Genomic DNA, 18,333 nt, shown 5'->3' on the forward strand with positions numbered 1-18,333 from the left:
CATTTCTCGGCAATAGCGCACCACATGTTCCGGTCGTCCGCAGTGTAAATATACTGGTTGGTTATCCTGGGTCCTCCAGACGTCAGTCTTGCTTGGTGCCCAAACAGGTTCCTCATGCGGCATTATAGGAACGTAACTCTGCCTGCGTCTCGACTTTTTCACCGTTTTAAAGGGAAATGAAGGACGAGAGATTGGGTTCAATGTCTGTTCCACTTCCTCCCTTATGGCCTCTTGAAGCGTCTCGTTTTTTACTCTCCGTGCAATCTAAGTGCCTTCTGAACTTCCTCTTTCACCATCTGACGAAGAACAATTGGAAAATCAGTTGCTTCCTCCACCACAGACATCGACACGACGTTTGGAAGCCGTTCAAACTTCTTGCGTGTAATTCTTTTTTGATGCATTGTCTCGATATACTGGCACCATTTTATGAAGTCGTCTGCTGTCGAAACCTTCTTCAGCAGTAGGGCTTGATACATGTCCTCAGCAAGGCCGTTCATGAGATGTGCAACCTTATCTACCTCCTTCATTCTAGAATCCACTATTTTACATAGCTCCAAGACGTCTTGAATGTATGATGCCGTAGTTTCTCCTGGACACTGTGCCCTGCACTTTAATATATCTTCAGCTTTGAACTTCTGTTGTTGTGTGTCGCCGAAATACTTGCACAGTTCCGCCTGGAATACTTCCCAGCTTGTGAACTTCTCCTCGTTGTTCTCATACCATTGCTTGGCAGTGCCCTCGAAGTAGAAAAATACGTTAGCCAAACACACGGTGTCATCCCCTTCGTTAAATTTGGCTATACGCTCATTACCTTCAGCCACTTGTTTGGATCGTGGCCATCGTCACCAGGGAACCCGGAAGGATGTCTCATGTGGTAGCACACAGTTGCTTTCATAGTAACGTCCTCTTCTTCTTCTGTCTCCTGTAGATTGCGGTCTGTTGAATATGGCTCGAACTCGGATTTCTCGCCACGTAAACGGCGGCTCTGTCGTGACCTGATGGGAGCCATTGTGTCGTCGATAATGTGCGCTATCGCAAATTCCAATACTCGGCGCCTCCACCAGAATAATGTCACGTAGAAGAACGTGTAATTAGCTGAATGACGAACACTAACTTCACTTAACGTAGGTTTATTCAGCACCTGCACATACAAGAGCGCGGAGCGAACTGCCTCCGGCCAGAACACATACAGTATATATACAGCTACAGAACATTTCAGTACAATGATTCTTGATATTTGTGGATACTTCTAGAATGTTCTCGAACCGAATATACAGGGTGAAAAGTATTTAAACCGACAAACGCTGGGAGATTGTAGGGGACATCAAAACAAATATTTGTCCCTAATGTCATTTTTTCCTATGAGGAGTATTTTAAACCGGTAGAGGAAGATTTCTCTGGCGACAAATTAATTAAACCAACAAACACTTTTCCATTTTTTATGACCAAGGGACAACACATTAACACAACACAATTTCAATTACAGTAGATTTTCAAAAATACCTCCATTGACACGTAAACAAAGGTTACACCGCCGGATCATGTTCTGTCTGACACGGGCAAAAACCCCAAGAGTAGCCTGAATTGTTCGTGCTGCTGCTACTATCCGGGCAACCAGATCCTCTTCTGATTCAAGAGGAGTTGCGTAAACAAGGTTGCCCATCTCTCCCCATACAAAAAAGTCCTGAGGGGACATATCTGTGAATCGAGCAGGCCATGGTACAGGAACACCTCTGCCAGTCCACGTTTCTGGGAACCGTCGGTCCAAGAATCGACGCACACAACGACTGAAATGTGCCGGCACCCCTTCACGTTGGGCCACATGCGTTGTCTTGTAGGGAGCGGGACGTCTTCCAGCAATTCTGGCAATGCTCCGGCGAGAAAATTGTAATAGTGCCTGCCATTTAATGGCCTAGGTAGCAGATACGGCCCAATTAAACAGTCCCCAACAACACCGACCCACACATTACCGAAGAACGGCTTTTGATGAGCGCTAGTAACTGTGGCATGTGGGTTATCCTTACTCCAAACACGCGAATTGTGCATGTTGAAGACTCAATCACGCCCGAACGTTGCTTCATCGGTAAACAACACAGAGGATGGAAATGTAGGATGCATTTCACACTGTTCCAGGTACCACTGCGAAATCTGTGCTCTGGGTAGATAATCAACTAGCTCCAGGTTGTGGACACGTTGTAAATGAAATGGACGTAACAATTGCTCTCGAAGGACTGTTCTTACATTCGTCTGATTCGTCCCTATGTTACGTGCAATTGCACACGTGCTGATTGAAGGATCCGGCTCCACATGCTGCAAGACAGATTCCTCAAATTGCAGCGTCCTTACCGTGCGACGGCGTCCCTGTCCAGGTAATCTGCTAAATGACCCGGTCTCACGCAAAAGTTTGTACACAGCAGCAAAAGTCGTATGATGCAGGATACGGCGATTAGGATGTTGTTGTTAATAAACCCATTGTGCAGCTCGTTCTTTGTGGTGCGTTATGTAGTACGCACTAACCACATCAGTGTACTCACTCCAGGTGTATCGCTCCATTAGCAAACAGAGACAATGCACTACTACACTGGTGGAAAGCAGTTACCTACAACTGAAGAGCGTAATATGCCCTCTAAAAACTGAAGATCGTAATACGACCTCTAACAACTGAAGAGCGTAATACGGCCTCCACCGGTTTAAATACTACTCACAGGAAAAAATGACATTAGGGAAAAATATTTGTTTTGATGTCCCCTACAACCTCCCAGAGTTTGTCGGTTTAAATACTTTTCACCCTGTAGAAATTAAAACTGTACAGTCCACGTGAGTTTTGTACTCGCGACCCTCCATGCAACAGTTTAGTATCATAACCACTACACTACAGTGCTACTCAGCTTCTTCTGCGACGGTATTATAAAACAAAATGTTATCCGTTATACTAAGCATTCGGGAGGACGACGGTTCAATCCCGCGTCCGGCCATCCTGATTTAGGTTCTCCGTGATTTCCCTAAATCACTCCAGGCATATGCCGGGATGGTGCCTCTGAAAGGGCACGGCCGACGTCCTGCCCCATCCTTCCCTAATCTGATGAGGCCGATGACCACGCTGTCTGGTCTCCTTCCCCAAACAACCAACCAACAACGTTATACTAATATGTATTCTCTGAATTAAAAAGTGGGCATGAGATGTTCATTGTTCCTCCCACTTTAAATGAGATTTGGTGAGATTTTGCCGGAAACTACCCCCGCCCCCTCCTTCCCACCATTTTGAGTTCACGTAATTAACAGACGTCCCGTAATCTGATTTGTGACATTACAGACAACTGGCTGGATTGCCGCTGGGCGGTTTGTATTTGCCAGAACGGCTACAGGGCGGTGCAAGGAAGTTTTGGGGCGGACAGCTGCCAGCTTGCCGGCGGACACCCGAGCTGAGTTGGAGGCAGCGCTGAGCGCAGGAGCAGCGGTGGCCGTAAAGCGACCACCAGCAGCCGTCATCGGTGTTTTCTCCGGGCGGAATGACGTTTGTATGATTCCCGGTACCGCGATCACGAGACGCGCTAAAATCGAGGAGCCGTGTGACGCGGAATATTATCACTGAATGTAATATTACAGGAAATAAATGCATGCTAAGGAAGGACAAATGACAACTTTGGATCGCGGCTCATTGAAAATTCTACCACGTTGATTAAAACTCTTTTGGGTGTTGCACCTTGTCACTGTATAAAATAGTTTACTTGTAAACTGTAAAACGAGAGCATCGACCGTATTACAGCGGTCTTCATCAGGACAAGTCTGGAGGAAGGACTGAGAAAATCCGTTGTAATATGGTCGAAACATTGGTTTCACGGTTTATAATTAAAGTTTTTTAGACAGTGACACGGTACAACGTCCAGAAGAATTTTAATCATCGTGACACCGGCCGGGCAAGCCTCCATAGTTACAAAATTCAGCCATGTTAGAAACTTCGGGGTTAAAAAGTTATTAATGTTTATTACTATTACTGTTTATAAAAATTGTAACAATTGCATCAGTTATGCAACTTACACTTATGATAAACCAAATAAAGCGAATTCTGCCAGAAAACACACCAACAGTTTATTTTTCTAATTAATATACAAAACGTTATAAATAATATAGTTAATTTACGTAAATAGTGCCACCACTATGAAATTCTTCACATGTACACAATTGCTATTGTCAGTATGAGTACCTCTTTTTAATAATCCAACAATTTTCGACCCGTATTTATTTATGCTCACGAGTAATAGAATATATAGAATTAATGTTAGGCGTTCGATACAGTTCCCCACAGTCGTTTAATGAACGAAGTAAGAGCATATGGACTATCAGACCAATTGTGTGACTGGATTGAAGAGTTACTAGATAAAACAACGCAGCATGCCATTCTCAATGGAGAGAAGTCTTACGAAGTAAGAGTGATTTCAGGTGCGCCGCAGAGGAGTGTCGTAGGACCGCTGCTATTCACAATATACATAAATGACCTTGTGGATGACATCGGAAGTTCACTGAGGCTTTTCGCGGATGATGCTGTGGTATATCGAGAGGTTGTAACAATGGAAAATTGTACTGAAATGCAGGAGGATCTGCAGCGAATTGACGCATGGTGCAGGGAATGGCAATTGAATCTCAATGTAGACAAGTGTAATGTGCTGCGAATACATAGAAAGAAAGATTCCTTATCATTTAGCTACAATATAGCAGGTCAGCAACTGGAAGCAGTTAATTCCATAAATCATCTGGGAGTAGGCATTAGGAGTGATTTAAAATGGAATGATCATATAAAGTTGATCGTCAGTAAAGCAGATGCCAGACTGAGATTCATTCGAAGAATCCTTAGGAAATGCAATCCGAAAACAAAGGAAGTAGGTTACAGTGCGCTTGTTGGCCCACTGCTTGGCTACTGCTCAGCAGTGTGGGATCCGTACCATATAGGTTTGACAGAAGAGAGAGAGATGAGCCAACGAAGAAGCGCGCTTCGTTACAGGATCATTTAGTAATTACGAAAGCGTTACGGAGATGATGGATAAACTCCAGTGGAAGACTCTGCAGGAGAGACGCTCAGTAGCTCGGCACGGGCTTTTGTTGAAGTTTCGGGAACATACCGTCACCTAGGAGTCAAGCAGTATATTGCTCCCTCCTACGTAAATCTCGCGAAGAGACCATGAGGATCAGAGAGATTAGAGCCCACACAGAGGCATACCGACAATCCTTCTTTTCACGAACAATACGAGACTGGTATAGAAGGGAGAACCGATAGAGGTACTCAAGGTATCCTCCGCCACACACCGTCAGGTGGCTTGCGGAGTATGGATGTAGATGTAGAATATTCGACTAGAGTGATGAGTGTGGTGAAATATGCACTGACGGAAAAAATCCAACACCAAAAAATAATAGAAGTAGAGTAAAAAAATTTCGGCAATACTTTTTACAGGTAACATATTCAAGTAATTAACTTTGCAAGATGACAGGCTAATGTAAGGGCGAGATAAGCCATTGCATATGTGAAATGTTGGTATATTAATAAGTGCTGTAACCGCCAGAATGTTGAATGAAACCATGAAAACGTGCATGCATTGTGATATAAAGGTGCCGGATCTAAGTATGTGGGATGGAGCTCATCTACATCATCTAGTTGTACTTGGCTGCTCAATAGCGGAGCTGTTAATGCTATTTGTGGATGAAGCAGGAGTTCCCGTCCGATGATGTCCAATATGTACTCGATTGGAGACAGATCTGGTGAACGAGCAGGCCAAGGCAAGATGTTGAATCTCTGTAGGGCATGTTGAGTTACAGCAGCTATATGTGGCCGAGCTTTATCCGTTTAGAAAACAACCCCTGGAATGCCATTCATGAAGGGTAGCACAACCGGCCTGTGTGACCGAGCGCTTCTAGGCGCTTCAGTCTGGAACCGCGCGACCGCTACGGTCGCAGGCTCGAATCCTGCCTCGGGCCTGGATGTGTGTGATGTCCTTGGGTTAGTTAGGTTTAAGTTGTTCTAACTTCTAGGGGACTGATGACCTCAGATGTTAAGTCCCATAGTGCTCAGAGCCATTTGAACCAAGGGCAACACAACAGGTCGAATTTCCACATTGACGTACAATTTCGCTGTGAGGATGCGAGGGATAACGACGAGACTGCTCCTGCTGTCATACGAAATCGCACCGTAGACCATAACTCCCGGTTTAGGTTCAGTGTATCTTGCACGCATACAGGTTGATTACAGACCCTCAACTGGCCTCCAAACCACCATACAGCCATCGCTGGCACAGAGGCAGAACCAGCTTTCATCAGAAAACACAAGACACCTCAATCCTGCCCTCCAAGGAGTTATCTCTTGACACCACTGAAGTCGCAAATGGCGATGGTTTGGGGTCAGTGGAAAGCACGCGACAAAGCGTCTGGCTCGGAGCTGTCCTTGCAGTAACAGATTTGTAGCAGTGCCACTGCAGTGCTAAATACTGTTGAAATTGCTGCTGCAGATGCAGTACTATGCGCCAGGGCCACTCGCCGAACACAGTGGTCTTTCCTCTCAGTAGTGCCATGTAACCGTCTGGAGCTCGGTCTTCACGTGACCACCGCTGTTATTAATTATTTACAGTGGCTACATTCCTGCCAAGTTGGTCTGCAGTATCGCAGAAGGAACATCCAGTTTTTTCTCGTAGCCCTGTCACACAACCTTGTTCACAATCGGTCAGTTGTTGATAATGGTGTCTTTGTCGCCTTGAAAGCATTCTGGACTAACATGGACTCAGCATGTCCAATCTTAAAGATAACTAATGCTCACGAGCGCTACAGCATGTATTTAAAGCAAACCCGATTTGCATCCTCATATTGGCGCTAATTGCGCCAGTGTTATGCGAATGGCACGAAATCTGAACAGACATACTCTTTCAGATGTACACTACTGGCCATTAAAATTACTACTCTAAGAAGAAATGCCGATGATAAACGGGTATTCATTGGGCAGACATATTACTGACATGTGATTACATTTTCACGCAGATTGGGTGCATAGATCCTGAGAAATCAGTACCCAGAACAGCCACCTCTAACCCGAATAACGGCCATGATATGCCTGGGCATTGAGTCAAACAGAGCTTGGATAGCGTGTACAGGTACAGCTGCCCATGCAGCTTCAACACGATACCACAGTTCATCAAGAGTAGTGACTGGCGTATTGTCACGAGCCACTTGCTCGGCCACCATTGACTAGACGTTTTCAATTGGTGAGAGATCTGGAGAATGTGCTGGCCAGGGCAGCAGTCCAACATTTACTGTATCCAGAAAGGCCCGTACAGGACCTGCAACATGCGGTCGTGCATTATCCTGCTGAGCTGAAGGGTTTCGCAGGGATCGAATGAAGGGTACAGCCACGGGTCGTAACACATCTGAAATGTAAAGTCCACTGTTCAAAGTGCAGTCAATGCGAACAAGAGAAGACCGAGACATGAAACCAATGGCACCCCGTACCATCACGCCAGGTAATGCGCCAGTATGGCGATGACGAATACAGACTTCCAATGTGCGTTCATCGCGATGTCGCCAAACACGGATGCGACCATCATGATGCTGTAAACAGAACCTGGGTGCACCAGGTTCGTCGTTGAGTACACCATCGCAGGCGCTCCTGTCTGTGATGCAGCGTCAAGGGTAACCGCAGCCATTGACTCCGAGCTGGTAGTCCATGCTGCTGCAAACGTCGTCGAACTGTTCGTGCAGATGGTTGTTGTCTTGCAAACATCCCCATCTGTTGACTCACGGATCGAGACGTGGCTGCACGATCCGTTACAGCCATGCGGATAAGATGCCTATCATCTCGACTGCTAGTGATACGAGGCCGTTGAGATCCAGCACGTCGTTCCGTATTACCCTCCTGTACCCACCGATTCCATATTCTGCTAACAGTCATTGGATCTCGACCAACGCGAGCAGCACTGACGAGATACGATAAACCGCAATCGCGATAGGCTACAATCCGACCTTTATCAAAGTCGGAAACGCGATGGCAGGCATTTCTCCTCCTTACACGAGGCATCACAACAACGTTTTACCAGGCAACGCCGATCAACTGCTGTTTGTGTATGAGAAATCGGTTGGAAACTTTTCTAATGTCAGCACGTTGTAGGTGTCGCCACTGGCGTCAACCTTGTGTGAATGCTCTGAAAAACTAATCATTTGCATATCAGAGAATCTTCTTCCCAGCGGTTAAATTTCGCGTCTGTAGCACGTCATCTTCGTGGTGTAGCAATTTTAATGGCCAGTAGTGTAGAAACATGCCTACCAAATTTAATTCATGTTGCACAATTCTTTCTTGGTGTGGCGGTATTTCTCCGTCAGTGTATGTATAAGATTTATCTGAAATTATTAAAATAATGCACAGTTCTTTAATTAAGCGGTCGCAAACTAACTCCAAAAATTTATCGATTGTTTTTATATGTATTTATATGAAATTATTGTACAACTTCTGAATGGTGGTCAGGGTGAACCTATCAAGTAGTAGTCACGTGACAGAGCCTCTAAATAAACGTGCACCGTAGAGCACAAACATCTGTCATCTTCGCCCGCTCATCGTGGGTTATTGGTCTTAAGTCTGTCGGCTGAGGTTTTCTGTGGTAAAGTTCTGGGCGGCGTGTGTGCTTCGCTATGTGGTAGAGGCGACTTGGAATCATTTTTGTGGACGCATGTGATGAAAACTTGTAAATTTCTGAGCTCTCGTTTCAGTCTGGAGCTAGAATCTCTCGAGTCATTCAGTAAATGAAGAGCTCTTGCATGCGCGAACTTTAGTTTCATTTGTTATTGTTGCAGCAGTGAACTTGTAAAAATTTACCCCTTTTCACTGATTTAAATTGTGTGATGGACTTCGGCAGCATTAGTTGGGACAGCATTGATGGTTATGCAATTTAGGTTCATTGGGAACGACAGTGAGAGTTCATGCTAATGATCATTAAGACGTCGTCACGGTTTTAACGAGTTCAGTGCACTGATTAGAGTACTTATTTAGCACAAGCCGTTGGCTGGAAACGCTCTATTTGCGCGAAGTGATTACGAATTTGCACTGTTGCTTAAATACTGACTAGTTACTCACTGAATTTATTTGTACGCGGCCATCATTTACATACATTCTGCATTCTTGAAATAAATGTTTAGATCAAATTACAAAACAATCTGATTCAGGCAATATTATTGTCGAGCTTTTGACCAACAATTCCAACCTTGGTTCAACTACTTATTTATTTCGCTAATTTGTCTCGCTACTATTATGACGTATGAACATTATAGTGTAAAATTTTTGTGCTATAGAGCGACTGTGTACGGCCGCCCGCTATTGACGATGTCGAGCGACGCTAAAAATTATAGGCCGTACAATGCACGCATTTTGTTGGCACATTCTACAGCTTCGTGATTATTTATCTCTAAGCTGATACACGGTGTGAGGGAGTAGAAAAGTCCCACTGTGAGAGTCGTAGATGGACAGTTTTGTATTGTGACGACTGAATGTAAGAGGTTTTTATTACAATATGGAAGAAAAAAACTGAATTCTTGTATCTTTTTATTTATAGTTTTACATAAAACTTAATGAGTCTAGAAATATTCTCCTAACCGCAGGAAACGTCATACCTAAAGACCAACTGTGCCAGCTACATGAAGAACCGGTAATAGATATCGATGAAAAGTTAATTGAGATACACAACCAAAAATATTCAGACAAATTTGAAGAAACCTTCTAATACTAATATCGTTTCTGGTTCTCAAGGTACTGAAAAGTGTTCACGCGAACCATTTCAGTACAACAGTGAGTTTTACTGAGAATTGTCTTCACTTCGGCTTTGTCCTCAATGAAAGAAATTAAGTTAGAAGACGCCTTTCCCGTTTGCCTTCGTTAAAATATTAACTGTTACGGACACAATAAATCAGTTTATTACCTCGCACGAACAACAACTCGCAAGTTCTCGTATTTGATTGGCAGAGTTATCTCATAGTTCGACCTTTCTTAGAAATTTTCAACTCAGTCGTTTTCTGACCAGGATTTCTGAACTCAGACGAATATCCATCGTCCGAGAAAGTTTTTATGATCATCATAGAAACACCCTGTATAAGAATCAAGGATGCCAACTGTGCAGAACAACACAGTAACAGTTATTTGTGGAATGGCGTTAAGGACTGTACGTCTACCGGAAGATACGTTTGACCATACAGTGACAATGCTTTGTCCTGACGAGTAGTGAATGATAGCGGGCTCCCTATCCTCCTCAAATCAAACAGGTCTGCTGTCACTTTGCAAGCTAAACTTGAAGTCGTCCGTGAATTTGGCGCCCGTCTACTGATCTTCAGTCCAGTGCACGTGTTAGCGCTCACACTGCAAACTCGGGACAATGAGTGGCACCCATCAGTCTGATTGCCTCCCACACACCTTTGTGGTGAAGCCTTCTGCGCACAGTACTCGATGACATTCAAGGGCACCAGCAAGAGCAGGTCGTAGTTTCAGTAGGACAACAGTCATATTCTTTGTACCGCTTAACGTTAGATATCTGCCAATGGTGAGTGCTGTGTCCCGCAGACGCTCTTCGATGAGACATTCCGATTCCAAACATACGCCTAGAAACTGTTTCTACAGTCTATAAACTACGGATGACCAATATTTAACTATTTGACAAACTATATCTGAGTTTGTCATGCCTAAAATGAGTCAATAGTCTTCCATCGAAGTGCGTCCGGTAAACGGACCCTCGAGGGTATTTGAACAAATTAACGATCTCTGATATCTCCTCTCACTGCCACACCAGCAACTGCCGTCGATCTACTCTGAAACAAGAAGTTACCTCCTGTGTACAGGTGACACAAGGCAACTTTAGCACTACTGATTTCTTTCTGTTCGTCAACTTTCGTGTCAATTTCGTTATGTTTTCGTGAATAATTACGGTTTGTGTGATTTTTCTGTATTTATGTAAACCAATGTCGTGGAAAAAAGTTGCGAAATCTTCTTGCGATGTAATACGATCCAAAGATTTAACATTAACTTGTACATTTGGTACAAGCATTACTCTCGTTAAAAATGACAGTAAAACGAAGAAATGTATACTACTGAAATATTACCTGAAACAATGACCCCTACAAGAGGCTTCTGGCGGCTCTCAGCAACTCTCCAGATGGACTGTATTTGACAGTGGTATACCAGTCAGGTTCCTTTCGGAGTATGCAGACACAATAGCGCCTTTCTTAGCAATCATATACAAACGCGCACTTGACGAAGGGTCTGTTCCTGAAGACTGGAAAGTAGGACAGGTCACACCAATATTCAAGAAAGGAAATAGGAGTAATCCATTGAATTACAGTCGCATATCACTGCCCTCAATTTTCAGTAGGGTACTGGAGCATATACTCTACTCGAACATTATGAATCACCTTTAAGAAAATGACTTATTGATATATAACCACCTCTGATTCAGAAAATATCGTTCTTGTTGAACACAACTGGCTCTTTATTCCCATGAAGTAATGAGTGCTGTCGACAAGGGATCTCAGATCGATTCCATACTCCTAGATTTCCAGAAGGCTTTTGATACCGTTCCTCACAATCAACTATTAATCAAATTGCGTGCATATGGAGTATCGTCTCAATTGTGTCACTGGATTCGTGATTTCCTCTCAGAGAGGTCACAGTTCGTAGTGATAGACGGTAAATCATCGAGTAGAACAGAAGTGATATCTGACTTTACGCAAGGTAGTGTCATAGGCCCTCTGCTGTTCCTGATTTATACACTACTGGCCATTAAAATTGATACACCACGAAGATGACGTGCTACAGACTCGAAATTTAACCGACAGGAAGAAGATTCTGTGATATGCAATGATTAGCTTTTCAGAACATTCACACAAGGTTGGTGCCGGTGGTGACACCTGCAACATGCAGACATGAGGAAAGTTTCCAACCGATTTCTCATACACAAACAGCAGCGTTGCCTGGTGAAACGTTGTTGTGATGCCTCGTGTAAGTAGGAGAAATGCGTACCATCACGTTTCTGACTTTGATAAAGTTCGTGTTGTAGCCTATCGCGCTTGCAGTTTATCGTATCGCGATATTGCTGCTCGCGTTGGTCGAGATCCAATGACTGTTAGCAGAATATGGAATCGGTGGGTCCGGAGGGTAATACGGAACGCAGTGCTGGATCCCAACGGCCTCGTATCACTAGCAGTCGAGATGTCAGGCATCTTATCCGGATGGCTGTAACGGATCGTGCAGCCACGTCCCTATCCCTGAGTCAAAAGATGGGGATGTTTGCAAGACAACAACCATCTGCACGAACAGTTCGACGACGTTTACAGCAGCATGGACTATCAGCTGGGATACCATGGCTTCGGTTACCCATGACGCTGCATCATAGACAGGAGCGCCTGCGATGGTGTACTCAACGACGAACCTGGGTGCACGAATGGCAAAAAGTCATTTTTTCGGATGGATCCAGGTCATGTTTACAGCATCATAATGGTCGCATCCGTGTCTGGTGACATAGCGGTGAACGCACATTGGAAGCGTGTATTCTTCATCGCCATACTGGCGTATCACCCGCGTGATGGTATGGGGTGCCATTGGTTACACGTCTCGGTCACCTCTTGTTCACATTGACGGCACTGTGAACAGTGGACATTACATTTCAGATATGTTACTTCATTCGATCCCTGCGAAACCCTACAGCATTTCAGCAGGATAATACACGACCGCATGTTGCAGGTCCTGTACGCGCCTTTCTGGATACAGAAAATGTTCGACTGCTGCCCTGGCCACACATTCTCCAGATCTCTCACCAATTGGAAACGTCTGGTCAATGGGGGCCGAGCAACTGGCTCGTCGCAATACGCCAGTCGCTACTCTTGATGATCTGTGGTATCGTGTTGAAGCTGCATCCAAGCTCTGTCTGACTCAATGCCCAGGCGTATCAAGGCCGTTATTAGGGCCAGAGGTGGTTGTTCTGGGTACTGATTTCTCAGGATCTATGCACCCAAATTGCTTGAAAATGTAGTCACTTGTCAGTTCTGGGATAATATGTTTGTCCAATGAATACCCGTTTATCATCTGCATTTCTTCTTGGTGTAGCAATTTTAATGGACAGTATTGTATAAATGATATAGTTGATGATCTGAGCAGCCCTCTTAGATTCTCTGCAGATGGTGCTGTAGTATACCGTCTAATAAAATCATCTGACGATCAATTCCAATTACAAAATGGTCGAGAGAGATTTTCTGTATGGTGTGAAAAGTGACAATTAGCACTAAACAAAGAAAAGTGCGACGACATCCACATGGGTAATAAAATAAATCCGATAAATTTTGGGAATACGGTAAATCGCACAAATCTAAGGGATGTCAGTTCCACTAAATACCTAGGAATTACAATTACGAGCAACTTAAATTGGAAAGACGACACAGATAATAATGTGGGGAAGGCGAAACAAAGACTGCGATTTGTTGGCAGAACACTTAGAAAATGCGACAAACCCACTGAAGACACAGCCTACGTTACACTTGTCCGTCCTCTGGTGGAATATTGCTGCGCGGTGTGGGATCCTTACCAGGTAAGATTGACGGAGGACATCGAAAAAGTGCAAACAAGGGAAGCTCGTTTCGTGTTATCGCGCAATAGGGGTGAGAGTGTCACTGATATGATAAGCGAGTTGGGGTGGCAGTCAATGAAACAAAGGCGGTTTTCTTTTGGGAGAGATCTATTTACGAAATATCAGTCACCAACTTTCTCTTCCGAATGTGGAAATATTTTGCTGACACCCACCTACGCAGGGAGAAATGATAATAAAATAAGAGAAATCAGAGCTGGAATGGAAAGATTTAGGTGTTCCTTTTTCCCACGCGCCGTTCGAGAGTGGAATGGTAGAGAAGTAGTATGAAAATGGTTCCATGAACCCTCTGCCAGGCATTTAAGTGTGAATTGCAGAGTAACCATGTAGCTGTAGATGTAGACAACTCACAGAAGGGTGTTTGTGATGTTATACAAAATTAAAAATTAATTTTAAGTAAACGTACATAGTTTTCAGAAATGTGGAGCGTCGGAGTAGCAGGTGGAAAAGTACTGCTCAAATGAATTCCAAATATAGGCCGCAGTACTTGAAAATACAGTATGCGTGTTTGTCGGTGTACTCACTCGTGCAGTTCTCGGCACTTCACTTCGTACTCTGCTTTCAGCTGCGCCATCTCAGCCCTCAGCACTGCTAGAGTTGTTTTAGTGTCAACGAGGGAGCTCTGCAGCTCACTGTTGGTGTCTTTGTCTGTGTGACGGAGGTTTTTAGCTGCTTCTTGCTTCTTGCTCAGGACTGCATTTACCTGAAAATATAAATATGTTTCAAAGTATCAGTACACAGTACTCACACACAGGCTCAATTAACACGTGCATTAGTCGTGGCTTATGTGTGAAATTCCTAATACAAGAGTAGTGGGTGTCGTAAGATGATATTATAGCACTGCAAAGACATTCTAAATTGTTGCAATGATATTCTAAACTGTAGCAGTAGACGTAAATAACACTGTTTAAACCACAGATGTTCTGCAACTGAAACGCAGTATGCTTTAGTTACAGTGCGGAAAGCATCTCGTGACTCAAAATTGGCAGAAGACGGGAAAAATTCAAAAAGAATTACTGTTATTACTTTGCGATGCGCGCCAAAAAAGCACAGTAGATGGGGGTTTTCCTTATTGACGAAAAACGTATTGTCAGAATAATTATACGTTCACGTATTTTTATGAATCATGGTGCTCTGTAGCTTATATAAATTCTTGGAATATCTGATATCAAGGAATACCTCTCATGTACGTTAAAAACTTCAATGTTCGGTCGGTTTCAGCCTCAGCCCACTATCATGGAATTTGACAGAGGATAAAGTACAAAAGTCCATTAAACAAATTGTAAAACCTTTCAGGGAACAACAAAATATTGGTACGGGACTCATAAAGTATGTTATCATTCGATCCGGTAAGTATCTTCGTTGCGTAACTAATCCGGTGGGATTCATACAGGTGGTATCGCAAATAACTGTAAGTATCATATACACTATCTGTATCCAGACACCTTTTAGTGGGCATTAATGTGGGATATGTTCACCATTCGCCTTTATGACGGTTTGAACTCTGCTCGGAACACTGTCAGTGAGATGTCTGAACGTCAGTGGAAGATTGGCAGCCTGTTCTTCCTCAAGAGCCGAAACCATAGGTCGCTGAAGTCTGGAGCGAATTCGACGTATTAACTCATCCCAAAGATGTTGCATTGGGTTCAAGTCGGGCAGGCCAGTGCAATTCAAGAACGTTATTGTCCACAAACCATTGCCTCACAGATGCTAGTTTATGAGAGGATGTATTGTCACGCATATATACAGTAAACAGTCTTCGTCTTCGAAATGTAAAATATATTTTCATATGCTGCCGCATGTGAGTTTCAATAATTATAGCTGGTGGATCACGTCCTAACCACGAAAACAACCCTGTACCGTAACACCACCTCTTCTGTACTTCACTCTTGGCACTACACATGATTGCAGGTACGTTCTCCATGCATTCGCAAACTCAGATCCTTTCAACTGATTGTCGCAGAGAATAGCGTGATTAATCAGTCCAAATCACCCGTTTCCTGTCACCCATTGTCCACAGACGTTGATCTTTACGGTACCTCAAGCATCGCTTAGCACTGAGTACAGAAATGTGGAGCTGCTCAATCGTTGTACCACGTTCTTTTTAACTCCCTACGCACAGTCCATGCCTTAACTGGACTGCTGGTAGCACTTTGAAACTCACGAACGATTCCTTTCGCTGATTTCACGAGACTTTTTACAACTAAACTCCACAGTGCTTGACAGTTTGTGTCTGGCCTTACAAGAGGTCCGTCTAGTCATGATTTAGCTGTGGCTGTTTCTTCGTGTTTCCATTACACAGTAATATCATCAAAAGTTGACTTGGGCAGCGTTAGAAAGGTTGAGATGCCCTTGACGGATCTGTTACTCGGATGACATCCAATGAGGAGGCCACGTTCGAAGTCACCGAACTCTCCTGATTGATCCATTCTACTGTTACTAGTTCTGTACTGACAACACAATACACCCCACCTCTTTTGGGTACTGGCGGGTCCTCCTCTAGTGATCAGTTTCGCATTGCATGGGAGTGTCTGGATACTTTGCTCGGATAGTGTCTAAGGGAGAAATCAAGTCATATCTTCAGTGTCACTTATAAGCTCTAGAGCAGGCACTACCGTGCCTTTTACGTGCGCTTGGTTGCCAGTGAAACATTATTCACGATGAAGTAAAGAAGGAAGGGTGAACATAATGAAATACTCCGTCGTTTGAGGCGGAGCGGAAGCTTGGACTGGATTAGGATATTTTAATAAAAAAAAAAAGACGGTAGGCTTGTTGAAAACCAATTCAGAATCTGTCAGACGTGATCTAGGTAAACTACAGAAATCTAAATTAGGATGGCCGTACGGGAATTTAAGTATCAGCCCTCCTTAATCCTGCGCCAATTTGCTACGTTTTTTCTCATTCTGGACGTTGAACGGTCACAGGCTGCGTCTGTTGGCAACAACTGTTTTCTCAAGAGCTAAGTAACGCGTGTGTGTGGTGAGAGTGTGAGACAGTTGCTTTCAGTAATATATGGTACGCTTGGAACATATCGTGGATTGCTACATATGATTTACTTTTACTCTTTCCATCCATCCATTTATAACCTGCGACTTCAACCGTTGCGTAACAGTCTGTGACATAGAGCCCTTCGGAACTCACGACCTACCATTCTGTGAACTATTAAAGGCCACAAAGGGATCCTGAAAAGATAGAGGGGCCATCCTCCAGAAGAATGTATGTTAAAAAATTCTAGAAGTATACGTGGAATATCGTAAATCAGCGCTAACAAGAATCAGAGGAGAGACTGGTAATAGAGTTGAGCTACAAGCACAAGAAGTGATTAACTATGTTCCATATTTCGGTAGCGTAATAATCAAGGAAAATACGTAGTATCAAGAAACATAATTTTCCCACCAGGATATTAGGACGAAAATGGGGAGTACTGTGCAAGGTTTTAGAGACAAAATTGGAAAGAAAGAAGTCCTATTTTCATTAGTTAAATGTATACACATTTTACAATAGGAGAAGAGCTAAAGCAAAGATTTACTCACAGATACCTGAAGCTTGTAAGTAAGTCCAGTGACTGATGATCGATTGCGTAGTCAAACTGATATCAAGTTTTCCCATCACTTTACGAAAGTTATGTTACACACATTTGTATTTGGAGTCAGTTGTCAATCTTTACATCATTCGCTACTTATCTGTTAGTCTCTCTGCAGCTCATCTATGTCCTTCCTTATTTTAAAGATTTTGCTAATAGTCTCATTGGAAGTATTCACTCATCGAGTACTTTCATGGACTACGTAACGTGGCGACAACGTGAGAGTGAAACTTCCTGCCAGATGAAAACTGTGTGCCGGACCGCGACTCCAAATCGGGACCTTCGCCTTTCGCGGTGCAAGTGCTCTACCAACTGAACTACCCAAGCAAGACTCAAGACCCCTCCTCACAGCTTTCGATTCTGCCACTACCTCTTCTCCTACCTTCCAGACTTCACAGAAGCTCTTCTGCGACCATTGCAGTACTAGCACTCCACGAAGAAAGGATTTTGCGGAGACATGGCTTAGCCACAGCTTCGGGGATGTTTCCAGAAAGAGAAACACAGTTTTAACCTGTCAGGAAGTTTCATATCAGGGAACACTACCCTCCAGACTGAAAATCTCCTTGCGGAAACATCCCCCAGGCTGCGGCTAAGCCACGTCTCCGCAATATCCTTTCTTCCAGGAGTGGGCGAGCGAGGTGGCGGAGTGGTTAGCACACTGGACTCGCATTCAGGAGGACGACGGTTCAATCCCGCGTCTGGCCATCCCGATTTAGGTTTCCCGTGATTTCCAAAAAGTTTTCAGGCAAGTTCAAATGAGTGTGAAATCTTATGGGACTTAACTGCTAAGGTCATCAGTCCCTAAGCTTACACACTACGTAACCTAAATTATCCTAAAGACAAACACACACACCCATGCGCGAGGGAGGACTCGAACCTCGGCCAGGACCAGCCGCACAGTCCATGATTGCAGCGCCTAAGACCGCTAGGCTAATCCCGCGCGGCTCGTGATTTCCCTAAATCGCTCCAGCAAAATGCCGGGATGGTTCCTTTGAAATGACACGGCCGCCTTCCTTCCCCATCCTTCCCTAATCCGATGAGGCCGATGACCTCTCTGTTTGGTCTCCTCCCCCAAAGAACCCAACCCAACCCTCTTCCAGGAGTGCT

General features: G+C 44.1%; 1 protein-coding gene across 1 annotated transcript in view; it reads right to left on the bottom strand.

The window, feature by feature from the left end:
* LOC126298278 (ras and EF-hand domain-containing protein-like) overlaps nt 1–18,333 on the bottom strand; it is a 349,695-nt gene that overhangs the window by 150,862 nt on the left and 180,500 nt on the right. Inside the window, exon 4 of the mRNA XM_049989578.1 lies at nt 14,168–14,346. Coding sequence (XP_049845535.1) covers nt 14,168–14,346 — 179 coding nt within the window. The remainder of the gene's footprint in view (nt 1–14,167; nt 14,347–18,333) is intronic.

The sequence above is a fragment of the Schistocerca gregaria genome, chromosome X, assembly GCF_023897955.1.
Source record: "Schistocerca gregaria isolate iqSchGreg1 chromosome X, iqSchGreg1.2, whole genome shotgun sequence".
NCBI lineage: Eukaryota > Metazoa > Arthropoda > Insecta > Orthoptera > Acrididae > Schistocerca > Schistocerca gregaria.